Source organism: Trypanosoma cruzi, genomic scaffold (genome assembly GCF_000209065.1).
Source record: "Trypanosoma cruzi strain CL Brener 1047053516579 genomic scaffold, whole genome shotgun sequence".
Lineage (NCBI taxonomy): Eukaryota > Euglenozoa > Kinetoplastea > Trypanosomatida > Trypanosomatidae > Trypanosoma > Trypanosoma cruzi.
In genome coordinates, this window is record NW_001849570.1 from 238,576 (window position 1) to 255,955 (window position 17,380).

Consider the following 17,380-nt stretch of genomic DNA (forward strand, 5'->3'; position numbering starts at 1 on the left):
GTCCACAGTGATTGCCCCCAAAAGCAAAAAAGAAGAGATGAGAGATTAGAAAAAAAACATGCACAAAAATTAATAACAGAAAAAAAACATGAAAATTTTCCTTTACGGAGAGTAATCCACTACCAGGAGTGTGTGCGTCGGTGGTGGGGAAGGGCTGAGGTGCTCCACGCAGAGGCCACACTCACCTCAAGAAGCGGCAATTCCCCACAATCCAAGCAGAAAGAGCAGCGGCAGCAGTCCGACTCCGCAAACAGTGCCACCATCACCATGTGCCCCAAAGTGGCGAGCGGTACCTTCACCTGTTGCTCCTGCCGCCAATGTTTTCAGGCCTGTCAGCTTTGGAATAGAAATTTTGTTTGCGTTGAGGACGCGGATCTCATTGTCATCCAACGGGCGGTTGTACAGCAGGACATTCGTCGCGGTCACAGGCACGTCTTCTTTGCTCCCTGCGCTGCCTCCATCCCCTCCAATGTGGAAGTGGGAGATTCCTTTCGAATCCGTGTTTTTCAATTCACATGACGCATCTCCCACACGCTGACCATCGACGTACGCGGAGCCCTGTTTTCCGTTCCGTAGCACAATGGCCACTTGGTGTGTTGTCCCTGGCTCCCAATTACTGCGGAGTTCCTTGGTCGTTTTGCCACCGCACAGCACCCGCCACTTCCCCTCTTTGTCGTACGACAGTCCCAGGAGCACGGGATTCTTATTGTCATTCATCGTCGCACCCATCAATGCAATGGGGGTATCTCCCTTCGGCTCACCGTGGACGGACACCGTCGCCACAAGAGCGAAGTTGTAATTCGCAAAGTGGTACAGCTGATTCTCCCCCTGACTGCCAACGGGCCACTCCGCCCACGGTCCCCGGAACGTCACTCCATCCGCATACTCTGCTGCCACCCCATTCGTTCCTTTCTTTACTGTGGCGTCCACCCCGAGGTACTCGTCCCTCCATGTGGTATCAGAGAAGTTGCCGGACAAAAAGCCAACCAGCCCATCCGTGATCTTAACAGCGCTGCACGCATTGCCAGTTGAGGCACTCACCGCAGCACGTGAAGTGAGGCACAGCTTGGAGACACGCTCGTCCACTTCCCTCCACGTCGCCAGCACCTCCTTCACCCGCTTCAGCTGCTCAGTCAGAAGCACAGAGACCATACCGAGTGATGATTCCCCACCGCCTTTCTTCTTCTCGTACAGTGCAATCAACCTCTCATCATTATTATTTCCACTTCCAGCACTTTTGTACAACAGGGAGCTGGCGGCAACGTCATCATCATCGGATACCGGCCCAATATCAACAATGTGCGTGTTGTCCGTCAGCCAAAGATGGAGTACGCCCTTTCCATTGTTGTTTCCATTTTTCTCTTTCTTGGAGTAGACTGGCACAGTAACGAGCATCACGTCCCTGTTCTCAATCGTCGCTGTGATGAACCCGCTTCTAACGCCCTTCTCATTTCGCTTTTGGTTGTTGCCCCACACGCGCGAGAGTGTCCCGAGTGCCTCCGTCCACGAATCCCCCTTGTCACCGGACTCGTACACCCTGCGGCGGCCATCATCACACGCAGTCATCATCATGAGTTTGTCCTCCCCCCACTCCACGACAGAGGGATCACTGCAGCCATCGGCAGACATCCCCTTCGACAGATTCCCACCCCCAGTGGCTGTGTATATGATCAGCGAAACGGCCTTTCCATCCTTCGTGCCTTCCACGGGCAACACAAGCGCACCGTCCTTCATCTTAACACCCGATCCGCCGCCGCCAATCAGCCGTGTCAAGGATTCGTGTCGTTTTTCAAAATCAGTCCAAGGGATAACGTAAGCGTCGTTCCAATAAATTTTTTTTTTATCGCTGCTCCCATCATTACTGACTTTGCCGCTCGCCACCAAAAGTCCCCATTTAGCTGCTGCAGCTGTCTGATCAACGCCTTTAGTAACTTCAAAACTGTAGGTTCCAGCAAACATGTGAATATCACTTCCCTTCACAACTGTTGTTGGCCGGCTCACACGTACTTTTTTCCGGCTTTGGGAATCCTTCTGAGCTCCTGTTTGGGAAGCACAATCCTTATTTTCGGCAGAACATTCCTCCAGTACTTGTGTCTTCAGTTTATTTGTATCCAATTCTTTTGATTCCTGATCAGTTAACGTCAAGAGCTCCGAGGCAATCCCAGTAAAACCGCTCTTACTGGCTTCCTTCAACTGCGCCTCGGCAACGGCAAACACATCACCATCCATCTCAACAAGACTGGGAACACTTAGCAAACTTACTGTTTCTTCTCCGTTCTTATCTCTCCAAACAAAATGTTTATCCGGTGAAGATCTCCGAGTTGAAGCCCCCTTATTAGTGGCTGCAGCTCCACCACTGCCGCAGCACATCAACACGACGAGGAGGAGCAGCACCGCGGAAGTAAACACACGCCGGGACATGTTGGGCATCCGCTGTTCACTCTCTCTTTTTTCCCTCCTCCTTCCGCTGGGCCCGGTCACGCGGCGACGGTTGTGTGTGCGGGGTGCCTTCACTGCAGCAACACGTGAGAGCATACAAATATGTGTGTGTAGGCGGTGTGTGTGCTGTTGGTCCTTTCAGAGCCCTCGAATTTCACAGTGGCGATTAGCGCTTGTTTTCTTCCCTTACTAGCGTGTCTGTGTTCAAGAAGTGGAGAGTACAGCAGCAACAGCGGCAATACACCAGAAAAGTCAGTGAGGAGCAGAGCAGAGCACCCACGCAGAGAGAGGGGCACGAGAAAATCCGGAAGGGACGGCACGGAGGACCATCGCCCACAGAAAAGAGCAGCAACACGGCAAGTCACGGCGGGTCGTCAGTGTGTGCGGGCCAGCCCTCACGCGGTGCAACACGCCACACCCAACAGGGAATGACAGACAGACAGGCGGAAGGAGATGAATGGATGCCGTCAGGAGGCACTCACAATCAACATGGCCCGTGAGCATGCGGCCACTCCACGCAGGAACACAGGAGGAGAGGGTGACAGGAGAAAAGCAAGAAGCAGCACAAAACACACAAAAGAAACAAACGACAGGCGGGAAAAGCACCGCCAAAGGCCACACCCTGGCCAGCGACTCCACACCAGCCCTCACACAAACACACACACAATCGCAGTGCTGTCAGTCCGCGGATGAGAGGATTCGGCCCTCTACACAACAAACGCACACACCGCCAGCAATCAACCACCAATGGACAAGAACGAGAAGAGACACACCGCCACCGCCTCCAGTTCAGTCCCACGGCCAACGGTATACAGCCACAGCCCGCTGCCGGCACACAACGCATACGGAGCGAGCAATCACCCAAAGAGCCACACGCGGAAGCGGATCATCACCCAGCCATGGCACGGCGCCTCACTCCATGCGGTTACACGGAGTGCATCATTTCCTCAATAGAACTTATTCTTCGTCCATCCCTTAAAGATGCCTCTGTTAGTGACGGGCTTTTGAACACAATAGAAGGAAATGGACAATGCAGTAGTACTGCAATACTGCCAGCCACAATGATTCTCCAACTAAAGTGCAATTCTCCGATTATGCCTCGTATGCGCACACAATCAAAATAACATATAAAAATCACCCAATGTTTTTCTACCAGAAAACAAACAATCCCTTTCCCTCCCTAATTTCTTTTGTCACTGTTATGTTCGATAGCGTTGGACGTTTTTGGCATTTGTGTGCGGTGCTGCCGCCTGGAGATGGTGCACCCGCACCGCATGCTCAGACACAAGCATCCAAAAATATATAAATCCCACAATATTTTTTCACCAAAAATCAAACTGTCTCGTTCACTTTCAATTTCCTAATCTATTTTCCCATTATTATTATTTTTTTGCACACTTCGGAAAGCTTCTTCTCTTCCAAAGTCTCTGCACGATATTGACACTTGGTAGTGGCGCACCTTTTCCCTCCAGAACACCGAGTCTCACGGCTCTCGTCGCTCACATTATCGGAATTGTCGACATCACATCTCTGCCAGCCAGTCATCGGCGTGCTGTCTGCCTGCTGCACATAAATAATCTCCCACGACATGTCTCGGGATAACTCCTCCCAACCACTAAAATATGCCGCCACGCACTCAGTGAACTGCCTCACGGTGCTGGCGGTGGTGTGGTGCCCACCCGTCGTAGTCATCCGCAGCCCAACCAGCGTCATTGGATTGGACTCCGAGAAAAAAAGGCGTCCACCAGCGAAAAGTTTGTGGCCCACGGTTTGCACAGCACCCCGCAATTTATTTTACGGATCGTTTTCTCATATTCACTCGGCAGCAAACCTTCATCTCCCTTGGGATGCAATTCAGGGGCCAACTTCAAAACGCAGGGCTTTGCTTGACGTCCTGTTGGTGGCTCAAACTCCGTGAGTTTCGTCGCTATTGCCTTGACAAAGGCACTCTCCGTGAACGATTTCAAAGCAAACCATCCAAAAAATATTGGCAAAATATTATCCTTCGACGCCAACATCAGCTTCAAAAAGCCATTTTATTCTGTTACACTTGGGAAGCGTTCCAATGTCCGTTCCTCGAGGTAAGCAGATATCGGTGCATTGAAAAGGATCACACCGCCTGCGTATATTTCCCGAACAAATTTCACAGGCTTGTGGGACGGATCCTCAGAATACCATGGCGACTCACCTCCCCGTGAAAAGTACTCTTTCACAGTTACCTCGTTGATCGATTGCAATGCAAACCTCACCGCTCCACAGCGTTCCGTAAACGCCTCCTCATCAAAGACGTGACGTGGAATCGGTCCCAAAAGATACATGTGTTTTTTGACCTCTTTCCAGTATTCCGCTTGTTTCTCTTTAGTCTCATCACGCGTTATCCAGGCGCACATCGCCTTCACATCCATCTCGTCGGGGCAATTCACGATGATTCGCGCGGCTTGTAGTTGCTTCGCCCACTCATCATAGTTGGTTACCTTTGAAAATGACACCGCAATCATGCCCCATCCAGAAGTAGGCGCAAAATGTCTCGGTGGCGGCGTTCCCTCCTTTGCCACATCGTAGATAATATACACATTCCTCCCATGCCCCCTCAAACTTTTCAACTCCGAGATGCACATGTCCTCATCGCTGTATCTTGTCACCGCTCTGGTGGTCTTGTCAGACACGTACGCATCTCCTCCACCAAAACAGTGGACTACCACTTGGAGTTTCTCCGCATCGCAGTGCGACAGCTGGTAGAGGAGGTACGAGCCGACAGCCACCGATTTCCCGATCCCGGGCGTCCCAATCAACACACGTCGCTCGGGCTTAAAGTCGATCCCGCCGTGGGGGCTGAACCACGCGGTTAGATCGCCCTTGACGATCTGCCACACTCGCTCCACCTCACAGTTTACAAAAACGTCCTTAGGAGGATCCTGCATCGTATTCCGCGAGTACGGCCATCCCTTCTCCGAGGCGAGCACCTTCAACACGGGAGGTGCTGCACCGGATTGCTGCACAGCGTCATTCTTTTCGATAGCGTCGTCAGCTTTCTTGTACGTCCATGACTGTTCTGGCCTCCCCTCATGCACCCCCATTCCCGTCCCCGTTTTCTTTTGCTCCACGCCGTCCGGAAGTTCCACCGCATGGCTCCACCTCGCATTGTACACAGACTTGTAGCATCCCTCCAGTTTCTCCGGTGCGCTCGTCGTCGTTGGGTTCCTCGCCTCCTCGGCAGCTGCATCCAAGAAATGTTTAGTGGAGTTATGAACAGCTGCTTTTACCTCCGCAGCAGCTAACGACCACCCCGGTAGGTTGTTGACACCCTTATCGCAAAGCTTGCGTATACCCTCATCGAAGATCGCTTCACCCTTTACAGCTCGCTTCATACTCAAATAATGGCCTGATGCCTGTATTTCGTTCAACGCTCCTTTATCACGGATATACTTCGTGGGGTCCTTGAAAAACTCCTCCAGCAAGACATCCCGATTGGTGTCCACAATGCCCCTTCCGTCCAGTTCCCTCGTAAGAAAGTCGTTCAGCTTCATTTCATTGACGCGAACCCTTCATTTAAACAGTACATCTTCGATATTAGTGGAAATGGTAAATTTCATTTCTTGCGTTCGTCTTAGCCTTCCCTCTGCCTCCCGCCTCGCTTCTGTCGGTACCTGCGTGAGTACCCCGTTTGGTATTCCCCTTGCAAGAGGAGTGATCGTATCCTTTCCTTCATAGTCCCTCCATCGCCCGAGAGAGAGCACACCTTCGTGAAGAGGCTTAGTAATGGCCTCCAGCGCTTGGTACGCAGTTAATTTAAGAATTTCTTCAAGAAGCCGCTGGTCTTGTACGTAATCATCCGGCTCCTGAACAAACACCTCCATCGTCACATTGTAGTCTTTCATCAACAGCCGCCCTACCGCCAACACAATTTCAAAGGAAATCACTCAGCCTCACGTTGGTGCTGCTCATGGTCCACTGGGGCCACACTTCACTCCCCACCACATGTCGAGCTGCAGCGTCGGAACCATCACAAGAGCCACGGCGAGGTGCCATCACAACACCCGTGCGGTGAGGCATCCCATTCGCACCGCCCAACTGCGGCCAGCAGGTGCCGCTGGCTCCAAAGGACACTCGCTGCTGTTTCGTCCCGCAGTCCCAGTGGCGTTGGGCGGGGCACTCGCACGGCTCGGTGGTCGCTGCGCCATGCAGCCGCACTGCAACGCCTGTCGGTGAAGCAGCAGAGGCCCACCGCCTCCGCAGCAACACGAGGCGTGCAACCAACCCCAACACCGCCACACTATCGCCCTTTTTTATTTTGTTTTATTCACGTTGTCGGTCTGTTTGCCCCATCACCGACACAAAAAATAAGTGCACACCTTCACAAAAGGGAAGGAACAAAGAGAAAAGGAGGCACGATCCCACCGTCCCGCCGCGGGTCAACACTCTCCTCCACCCACCACCATTGCAGCACAGGAGACCGCAGTCACATCGCAGAGTCAGCACCACAATGTGCACCACACCATCGTGCAATGAACGTTGGGCGGGACGCGGCCATGCATCGCCCCGCTCCATTTTCCCACCACTCAAGTGTTGCGTGCTCCGCACAAAGTGGCAAACAGAATCAGAGTGCACACAAACCCAATCAACACCCTCACTCGATGAAGCACATTATTCCCATGGAGTGAAATCTAAGGACACACCAGCAGTAGCAGGCTGCATGGAATTTCCCTGCCAGCCCTGCAAAGAGACACAACAACTCTGCGAAGTAAAAGTGGCAGTCCCTCGGTGTTGCCCGCAGTTCACATGGCAGGAAGAATTCCACGCACGCATGGTTCCGGACTCCTCGCTGTTTGAGTGCCCAACAGAACATGTGAAAAAAATACCTGCGCGCAAGATGCAACTAAATACGTAAAAAAGTCAGCCTGCTTTTTCCGATGGCGTTGGCAAGCAGTCCCACACAATCCAATCAAAGTGGCACCGGACAGAACGGCGTCCGTCAATCAATAGAAAAATGCGACACTGAAAAGGAGCAGAGAAGAGTTGGCGCATGCGATTGCCAGTGACAACTGTGAGCAAACCCGCCAGCACCAACTGAGGTGCCGAGGAGCACGTTTGTGTAGAACTGGCCGTCAGGCAGAGAGGATAAATAAAACAAAAGGGCAAAAAGCCCTCTCGTTCAATTTCTCCTGACCGCGACACCAGAATCAAAATACCATGGACGATAAGAGCGGCAACGCCTTCTCTAAAACATCTTGTCAAGAAGCCGCAGGATCTCAGGAAGAGAAGAAGGCAGCGGCGGCAGCCACAGCGGGGAAGGCAATAAAACGGCTGGCAGGCACCTTCACGTCGACGCGCACACCACATCCGAATGGGCTGGGAGCACTGATCGAACCGCTCGGAAACACACGCATCAAATCCGCAAAACAAAGTCGCGTTGAATCGACAGGAACTCCCCGCCCAAAACAAATTTAAAAAGTAGCGTTTTTCAAGGGGAAATCCGCTTTTCCGACGACGGCACGGACGCCTAGCAGGAATTTCTTGCAAATCTCCCTTCGCAGGTCCGCAAGAAAACGCAGCGGAATAAAAAGAAAGGCGCAAAGACGCAAAAAAATAATCCTCCTAACCGACAAGGTGGCAGACCGCCCTCGCGCAAGTGGACAAAACACAACTTCACTCCGGTCTTGTGGTGGTCGTCTCGCAACATTTTTTTCCTTCTCGTCGCAGTGCACATCCCCCTCCCACAAAGCATTTGTTCGGGCCATGTTCCTGCGGCCAAACATCGCGCTGCTGGATCCCGCGGCACAGAAGTGAGGGGAGGAAGAGGGACCGCAGAAGGTGCGAGCAAATCCGAATTCGGTGGCGGTCGCTGCAGTGAGGATTGACGTCCCACGCGGTGTCCCTTTTTTAGGTCCGGCCCTCAGCGTGCCATGCTCTCAACGTGCGGTGCGCCGGCCGCTCCGAACATCCACACGTGCTTGCGTCTCACCGTCGCTCCCAGCCCCGTTCGTTGGCTGCATCAGGGAGTCGCCATCCGGAGACGGGCATAAGGACGTTGCATCCAACAAAACCTTCAGAGGCGCCCGCTGGGCCAACGACGACCGTCACTGCGGGATGTGTGGCCCTTCCGCCACTCACCTCAAATCGCACTTCTACGCCTCCTCGAGCAGCAGCAGCTGCATAAATACACCGGTCCACTAGGGGCCGTCACCAGCCATTGCAGGAAGACCACTGTGCCTCAGTGCTATAAGACCCGAATTGCATTGACGGGCCACTTCGGAAAATCCTGTCGCATTCTCCCCCATTATGCGGAAACACATCCGTCGTGCATGTGTCCACCGCAGCCAAATGAATCCGGTCCAAATACCCTCCAAATCAAATTCCCCTTTCCTCAAGCCATTCCTTCATTCCATACGCCCTGACCCTCATCCGCACGTGCTCACTCACACAAACCGCCATAGACAGATGGTGGCCGCCCAACGCTCCGGAAAAACATGCCCAGCACGCACGCGCACAACAAATGACATGCGCAAACGCACGGCACGACGGCGGAGCAGCGCACACCGAAAGGATGCGGCCCTCCACAGCAGTCGCAGCCCACCGCGCGCATCACACCCGCAGGAAGAGTGACTCGCGGTGCGCGCTCCCTCTCTCCTCCTTCCCTTCATGCCCACGGAGGAAGCAGCAGCCACCCGCAACCGCCAGCACACGCTACAAAAGAAGCATCCAAATCCACTGCAATGTGTATTTTGTGCGTGCATGTGGTTGTGTGTGTGCCTGCAGACACACGAGGCAAAGAAGTAAAAACAGGAGCAGAGCATGTGAAGGGACGCACAAACAAAACTGTACAGCAGAGGTGCATGGCAGAAATAAAGAGAAAAAGACTGCTCAGGCTCACAATATCGCACTGCAGAAAAAGCAGCGGCAATTCATTAAAAATTTAATAAAAATAAATAAACAAAAATTCATCTTCACCCTTCCACACCACACACTTTGGAAAGAATAAAAAAAAGAAAAAAAAGAAAAAAATTGGAAAAAGTCGTCCTCTGTTACGGCTACACACAAATAACAGAAAAGAAAAAAAAAAAAAAAAAAGAAAAACACACACACAAAAAAAGCACCCAACTACCGTGCTGCTCCAGGAATTGTCTGCATATTTTGTCCGCAAATAAAATTAAAAGATATTTAAATGTCCTTCAACCGTCCGACCCTCCATGTGTCCGCACATCGTTTATATTTCATGGGGTCATCTGCGTGTTGGTGCTCCCCTCAGCCCTTTCATCGGCGCGTGAGTGCGGCCCGCAGAGCACAGTCACTCGTGTGTGGGGGCTGAGAGAAGCACGCAGACATGACGGCAGTCGCGTCACTCCATCGGGAGAGTGAGCGCAGCAAAAGAAAAAATCATCAGGAAGGGAAAAGAAATGCTGACGAGGCCGACACCGAAGGGACTGCCGGCGCGTAAAATGCACACACAAAGCAAAAAAACTTAAAAACAGGGCGGCAGGGTGTGGCTGTGTGTGTGTGGCGCTGCGGGTGTCTGCCCGCCCTGGCTGCAATAAAAACAAAACAAGAGGGAAAGAAATGTGTGCTCCGCCCCACAGGCCCTCGTCGCACGCCCACACGTCACGGCTCCCTCAGCGCGCCGTTCGTCGCGGCCCCTCCTCATGCGTGCAGCAGGCGAGGCGCACAGGGCCGTCGTCATGAGCGTGTCGGTGGGTGTGCGAGTGGAGCAGTTGGGCGGGAAACACACGGCACCCCTCACAGGAAGAGTGCAGAAGAAACAATTAAAAGAGGGAAGAGTAGAAAAGAAAACAGAACGTCCATAGTGGTTGCCCCCAAAAGCAAAAAAGAAGGGATGAGAGATTAGAAAAAAACATGCACAAAAATGTTAAAAAAAAAAAATGAAAATTTTCCTTTACGGAGAGTAATCCACTACCAGAAGTGTGTGCGTCGGTGGTGGGGAAGGGCTGAGGTGTTCCACGCAGAGGCCACACACACCTCAAGAAGCGGCAATCCCCCACAATCCAAGCAGAAGGAGCAGCAGCAGCAGTCCGCCTCCGCAAACAGTGCCACCATCACCATGTGCCCCGCCGTCACGAGCGGTACCGACACCCGTTGCTCCTGCCGCCAATGTTTTCAGGCCTGTCAGCTTTGGAATAGAAATTTTGTTTGCGTTGAGGACGCGGATCTCATTGTCATCCAACGGACGGTTGTACAGCAGGACATTCGTCGCGGTCACAGGCACGTCTTCTTTGCTCCCTGCGCTGCCTCCATCCCCTCCAATGTGGAAGTGGGAGATTCCTTTCGAATCCGTGTTTTTCAATTCACATGACGCATCTCCCACACGCTGACCATCGACGTACGCGGAGCCCTGTTTTCCGTTCCGTAGCACAATGGCCACTTGGTGTGTTGTCCCTGGCTCCCAATTACTGCGGAGTTCCTTGGTCGTTTTGCCACCGCACAGCACCTGCCACTTCCCCTCTTTGTCGTACGACAGTCCCAGGAGCACTGTATTCTTATTGTCATTCATCGTCGCACCCATCAATGGAATGGGGGTATCTCCCTTCGGCTCACCGTGGATGGACACCGTCGCCACAAGAGTGAAGTTGTGGTTCGCAAAGTGGTACAGCTGATTCTCCCCCTGCCTGCCAACGGGCCACTCCGCCCACGCTCCCTGGAACTTCACTCCATCCGCATACCCTGTTGCCACCCCATTCGTTCCTTTCTTTACTGTGGCGTCCACCCCAAGGTACTCGTCCCTCCATGTGTTACCAGAGAAGTTGGCGGACAAAAATCCAACCAGCCCATCCGTGATCTTAACAGCGCTGCACGCATTGTCAGTTGAGGTGTCCTCCTTAGCACCCTCAGAAGGGCACAGCTGGGAGACACGTTCGTCCACTTCCTTCCAGGTCGTCAGCACCTCCCTCACCCGCTCCAGCTGCGCAGTCAGACGCACAGAGACCATACCGAGTGATGATTCCCCACCGCCTTTCTTCTTCTCGTATAGTGCAATCAACCTCTCATTATTATTATTCCCACTTTTGTACAACAGGGAGCTGGCGGCAGCGTCATCATCACCGGATACCGGCCCAATATCAACAATGTGCGTATTGTCCGTCAGCCAAAGATGGAGTACGCCTTTTTCTTTTTCTTCTTCCTTGGAATACACCGGCAGAGTAACGAGCATCACGTCCCTGTTCTCAATCGTCGCTGTGGTAAACCCACTTCCAACGCCCTTCTCATTTCCCTTGTGTTTGTTGCCCCACACGCGCGAGAGTGTCCCGAGGGCCTCCGTCCACGAATCCCCCTTGTCACCGGACTCGTACACCCTGCGGCGGCCATCGTCACACGCAGTCATCATCATGAGTTTTCCCTCCCACTCTACTACGGAGGGATCACTGCAGCCATCGGCAGACATCCCCTTCGACAGATTCCCACCCCCAGTGGCTGTGTATATGATCAGCGAAACGGCCTTTCCATCCTTCGTGCCTTCCACGGGCAACACAAGCGCACCGTCCTTCATCTTAACACCCGATCCGCCGCCGCCAATCAGCCGTGTCAAGGATTCGTGTCGTTTTTCAAAATATGTCCACGGGATAACGGAAGCGTCGTTCCAATAAATTTTTTTTTTATCGCTGCTCCCATCATTACTGACGTTTCCCACAGCCACCAAAAGTCCCCATTTAGCTGCTGCAGCTGTCTGATCAACGCCTTCAGTAAATTCAAAACTGTAGGTTCCAGCAAACATGTGAATATCACTTCCCTTCACAACTGTTGTTGGCCGGCTCACACGTACTTTTTTCCGGCTTTGGGAATCCTCCTGATCTCCTGTTTGGGAAGCACAATCCTTATTTTCGGCAGGACATTCCTCCAGTACTTGTGTCTTCAGTTTATTTGTATCCAATTCTTTTGATTCCTTATCGGTCCACTCCAGGAGCTCCGAGGCAATCCCAGTAAAATTGCTTCCTCCCTCCTTCAACTGCGCCTCGGCAACGGCAAACACGCCACCATCCATCTCAACAAGACTGGGAGCATGGAGCGAATCCACTGTTTCTCCTTCTTCCTTATCTCTCCAAGCAAAAGATGGACTCGGTGAAGATCCCTGACCTGACGCTGGTTCAGCAGCTTGCGCAGCACCACCACTGCCGCAGCACATCATCACGACGAGGAGCAGCACCGCGGAAGTAAACACACGCCGGGACATGTTGGGCCTCTGCGGCTCACTCTCTCTTCCTTCCCTCCTCCTTCCGCTGGATCCGGTCACGCGGCGACGGTTGTGTGTGCGGGGTGCCTTCACAGCAGCAACACGTGAGAGCATATAAATATGTGTGTGTGGGCGGTGTGTGTGCTGTTGGTCCTTTCAGAGCCTTCGAATTTCACAGTAGCGATTAGTGCTTGTTTTCCTTCTACGTGTGAGTTAATGAAAAAAAAAAGAGAAAACAAACCAAAAAAGAAGGAAAGAGTGAACACCCTCACCCACAGTGAGTGGCACCATCATCCCCGCCGCAGTCACTACAAACAACAACAACTCACGCACACAGACACACGGAACGAGAAGGGAGAACAGTGCACCGGGAACACACAGCGACTGCCAGCAGCAGCAGGAGCCACGGCGGGTATTTCGTTATTCACGCGTCAGCACACACCGAGCAACGCCCACACCCAGCAAAGCAACCGGCGGTATGCAAAAGAGCACGAGTGTCCTTTGTAAAGTCCACGCGCTAATTCCAGCCGTTTAATGCTTGTCCCTCCAACGCACCCACTCGACCGCCGGCGCACATCACCCCGCACAGCCGGAGAATCCCACATCGGCGGATGAGCAGCAAAAGAGACACTTCGGCACGTGTCTCTGTTGAATGGAAAGCAATACGCACGTATCCCAGGCACCCTCAATGCCACACCACCCAATCAGCTGCATGCCACCAACACCGCGCCCGCAACATGTCAGAAAAATGAATTGCAGGCTTTTTTCCTCCTCGCAAAAGCCACCGCAGCCAGAATCTTGTGCGTACGTGCGTTTTCAGCGTTCACGCCGCTCCAAAGCATGTACGACGTGGCGTGTGTTTGTGTGTGTGTGCGTGTTTAAATGTGCTTGTGTGTTTGTCAGCGCCTATACTCGCAGAGCAGCTGTGCGGCACAAGAAAGCATCCAAAAAAAGCAACGGCATTGAAAAGCGGATAGCACACACGCACTCCCACGGCGTCGGAACAGACGATGTTCTGGAAACCCAAATCGGCGGCTGTGGGTAGCTTGGTGCTGCAGTGTAGAAGGTTGCGGTGACGGACATTTCCTTGTCAACCCAAATTGAACGTAAATCTGCTTTTTTCCCTTGTGGCTACCGTCGGAATCGTTGTCTGCGGGATCGGCATAGCCGGGCAGAAAAACTGGCGCTGAATAAGGAAGTTCTTCGTGAAGACACTCCCATCAAAGGCGGTTCCTATAACTTCTCCGCAAAGACTTCGGTGTGCGCTGCTTGAGGACACTTTTATACTTCCAGCTGCTCGTGAGATCCGCCAGCGCAGAGCGTTTTGCGAGACCTCGTGGCCCGGGTGGAACAAATGGCCGCGCCGCAGGAGGGAACTTGGCCCGTGACGGCCTTTTTCCTCCCGCTCGCGGGGCGCTCCTTCGTCGTAAGGGCTTTTTCTTCCGTTCTGCCTGGCCGCCGCGCCTCCCTCTTTTCCGCGTCTTCCCTCCTTGTTTCATTTCGCCGCGGCGCTTCTGCCCATGGGAGGCGCGGTGCCATCATGTCGGCCCCACTCCGTGTCAAACGCCGCCCTCTCATAAGAGGAGACGTGTGCTGCGCGTGTGTGCCTGGGCGGCGGGGACGTCTCGTCACCAGCCCGCCACCTCCCAGAGACGCTGGTTGCAGGTGGCAATGCGATTGGGGCGGTCCGAATGCTTGGCATCAACTAAAATGAAAACGATGCTTTAGCAGTCTACTGTTGTTTTCCTCAAATGAATGCGGGAAAAACAAAATCCAAGTTACACCAAAGGAGCCTGAGAGAAATTCAGGGAGGTTCCTTGCAATTGTCAAGGCTTCAATGGACAAAGACAACATATTACTGCGCATGTTTTCTTTTCTCTTTTTTTACTGGTGTGCCATTGCCATTTGGGATCTTTTCACTGCGTGAATAACTTCCAATAACACTTTGTGGCGTCTCGGCTTTTGTCTCTCTCTTCAAATAGACGACCCCTTGATTGTCATGAAAACACACGCTGACGGAACTTGACCGACCCACGACACAGAGGGCAATGAGTCACATTTGTTGCGCATGCATCGCATAAGCAATAATGTCCACATGGAACGAGCACCGTTTCCTTGGGAGAAAAGCACACCACGCACCTCTCATGCTCATCCGTCTGTTTATCACCGTCACCATTTTCTAATCCATGACACAATCGCAGTGAGACTGCTGTCGCATGGCCTTTTGATGGTGAGCTGACGCCTTCTTCACCAAAACAAAGCGGAATTAAGCCTTCAGCTGAGAGTAACTGGCCCAGCTTCTTGACGACATCACAAAGTGAGGATGAAACTGGATGCCATGCTGCTAGCTCCGGCGTGTGACAACGTCCGGTAGGATCAACGTATTTGTGGTTGCTCGCTATCCTGCAGCCTTGTTCCGCGCTGAGGAGAAACGCCAGAGGAGGCTCAATGGGGTACAAGTGCGTCAGCCATAACTGCAAGGGCAAGACATAACGATGTGGTGGCGCCTGCTCACGGCTGTCTGGAGTTAAAGAAGTGTGGTCACTGTTGCTCTTCTTAATAGTAATAGGAAGCCCACCATAGATGCAAAGTTTTTCCTGTTGTGTCACTCCCAAGTGGCGTCACGACAGTAGAAATGGAAGGTGTTACACAAATTCTCGACGTCATGAAGGATGCGGCCCAGAACTTCAGGCTTACAGTGTGGGGAACAACTAAAAAAGCGAGTAATAATTTCGTTCATGTTATGTTTGATTGTATGCTTTCCCCTAAAGGGCAGAAGGAAGCTTCTCAAAAAAGGGAGAACAAACCATGCAGTAATAATAAGGTTTTGGGGACTTCGTAGAAAGAAAGTCACAGTATCTTCTTTTCCAATTTGCATTCCCATTCGTAAACTGAATACAAGGCCTCCCTCTCTCTCTTTCTCCATATATATAGTACAAAGGAAATAGCGGGGTGCGATGGAAAAGAGATTTCACCACTCATATAGATATTCAATTACAGAAAAAAGTCTCTCGCAGAAACCCGCATCTATGGGCAGGAGAAAGGAGATCGAAATTTACTCGGTGTGTAAAAAACGGCCTGAACTCACTTCAAAAGTGGTTTCTCCAGCGGGCTCCATGCGTGTGTCGCCTTTCATCGGCTGCATCGGCAGACAACGTGGATCCGCGTCTTGAAAAAGCCATGCTTCTGGTAACGATGTATAAGATCGGGAAAGAATAATTTTCCACACGCCCCTTCCTCAAGTATGCGGCACGTGCAAGAATCCCAAGCTCATATCGCCAAGACAAGTTCCATAAAACAACCATCCAAATCAATGGAACGCAATGTAAATTTCCAGAATCGAGTGCTAAATAGGTGTCCATTGCTTCTCTATTGCTTGTTCATCGTGTTTTTTTTTCCCAATAAATTCTATAACCCACAAGCCGGCCACCGTCTTCGAGCACGTCCGCCCTGCCGAGTGGAAACGTAAAAGGAGGTCCCGGCCCCGGAGAGGGCGTGAAACGCACACGATACGCCATGCCACCGAGCTAGCACGGTGGAACGATGATCCCCCGCTGCCGAGAAACAGTGCAATAAGGAGCTACACAATTAAAGGACTCTTGTTGAGTTCGACAATGTCGCTTTTCATTTCCATATTTGTCGAAGAGGAAATTACACCCTCATGGTCATAAATTCTGAAGCAAAAGCGGATTTTACTCGAAATGATGGTGCCACTCTTTTTCAGGTGTTGGGCTAAGCATATCTTTTTCTACCTCCGGCATCCCGAGAAAAGCATTTTGCCGTCAAGTTTAACATTTGTTCAACAGAACCGCTGTTCTCCCAGTAAGCGCACCGCACGGCGTGACGCCGGATTGCGCAAACAGTTCTCCTTCCCAACACTGCGCCCCATCGAGCAAAACAGCGCCTCACGATAATATAAATAAATAAATAATAGAAAATAAACGAGCAAACGCCGACGTCTCGCACGCACTAAAAGCTCCGGCAACCAGGGAACAAACACCCCTTCAAAGGTGCTCGTATAGAAGCAAATAGCTATTAATCGCCTACCGCAGTTTGCTACAAGCCAAACGTCCCAGTGGAAGAACTAACAACCCACAAACGCTTATACAAAGCAATATTGGGCTGGGCTGCTGGCCGGATCCTGAAATGATCTAAAGAAGTCAAGCATGACGGATGAAAGGAAAAGTTAAATATAGAAGCCGTGGGCTCGCCACCTCCTCATTGTCTGCTCCAAGAATATACATTCGGGTTGCCACTCTCATGACACGTTGTACTTTGTTAGTGCTAGAAATATCATAATTCACGAAGTGGCAGACTTTGGGGTTCTCCAACCAAAAGGCCCCGCCGCTCCCCTTCGCCAAGTCCTGAAGTGTAAACACACGACCACGCGATATGCCGTCGGCAGGGTTTTCTGCTGACCGTACGTAGGCAAAGGATGCCTGTATCCCGCGAGACTCCAAAAACTCATGATTCAGTTGCAGCTCCCGCGTAAGGCATGTGATTTTGAGCTGCCTTTATTCACCGCTCCTTGCAGCAAAGTGTTGTCACCCAAATGTCGATGGTGGGTGGCCAGATGGCGGAAAAAGCAACCAAAAACGAGCAGCGCGCAGAGAAAGTACCTCGGCCTGCATGATAAGAAAAAGACTTCCTCTTCCATTTTCCTCCATTAATATTAGAATTACAGGGATTTGAAGGAACAGAAAACTTATTCGACTATGAATAGAAGAATCAGTCCTAACGGCACACGACACCTAAGCGCAATTA

The 17,380-nt window shown here is 52.0% G+C and overlaps 3 protein-coding genes and 1 pseudogene across 3 annotated transcripts, besides 8 other annotated features; 1 reads left to right on the top strand and 3 right to left on the bottom strand.

The window, feature by feature from the left end:
* Window positions 1–17,380: part of a sequence feature (areas not merged during assembly with more than two copies in the genome that could not be assigned to a particular haplotype) that runs on past both edges of the window.
* Window positions 187–2,535, bottom strand: Tc00.1047053507953.100 (trans-sialidase, putative; the record flags this gene model as incomplete). The annotated part of the gene is made up of 1 exon (XM_811728.1): window positions 187–2,535. The coding sequence occupies one exon, from the start codon at window positions 2,533–2,535 to the stop codon at window positions 187–189; it is 2,349 nt and encodes a 782-aa protein (XP_816821.1).
* On the bottom strand, window positions 3,794–6,318 carry Tc00.1047053507953.110 (annotated as a pseudogene).
* Tc00.1047053507953.130 (uncharacterized protein) lies at window positions 6,923–7,327 on the top strand (the record flags this gene model as incomplete). Its single annotated transcript, XM_811729.1, has 1 exon — window positions 6,923–7,327. One exon carries the CDS (start codon window positions 6,923–6,925, stop codon window positions 7,325–7,327), a length of 405 nt encoding a protein of 134 aa, XP_816822.1.
* Window positions 9,344–9,378: a sequence feature (AT_rich).
* Window positions 9,410–9,441: a microsatellite.
* Window positions 9,485–9,513: a microsatellite.
* Window positions 10,412–12,730, bottom strand: Tc00.1047053507953.140 (trans-sialidase, putative; the record flags this gene model as incomplete). The annotated part of the gene is made up of 1 exon (XM_811730.1): window positions 10,412–12,730. One exon carries the CDS (start codon window positions 12,728–12,730, stop codon window positions 10,412–10,414), a length of 2,319 nt encoding a protein of 772 aa, XP_816823.1.
* Window positions 13,469–13,516: a microsatellite.
* Window positions 16,527–16,558: a sequence feature (AT_rich).
* Window positions 16,719–17,380: part of a mobile genetic element that runs on past the window's edge.
* Window positions 16,739–16,964: a mobile genetic element.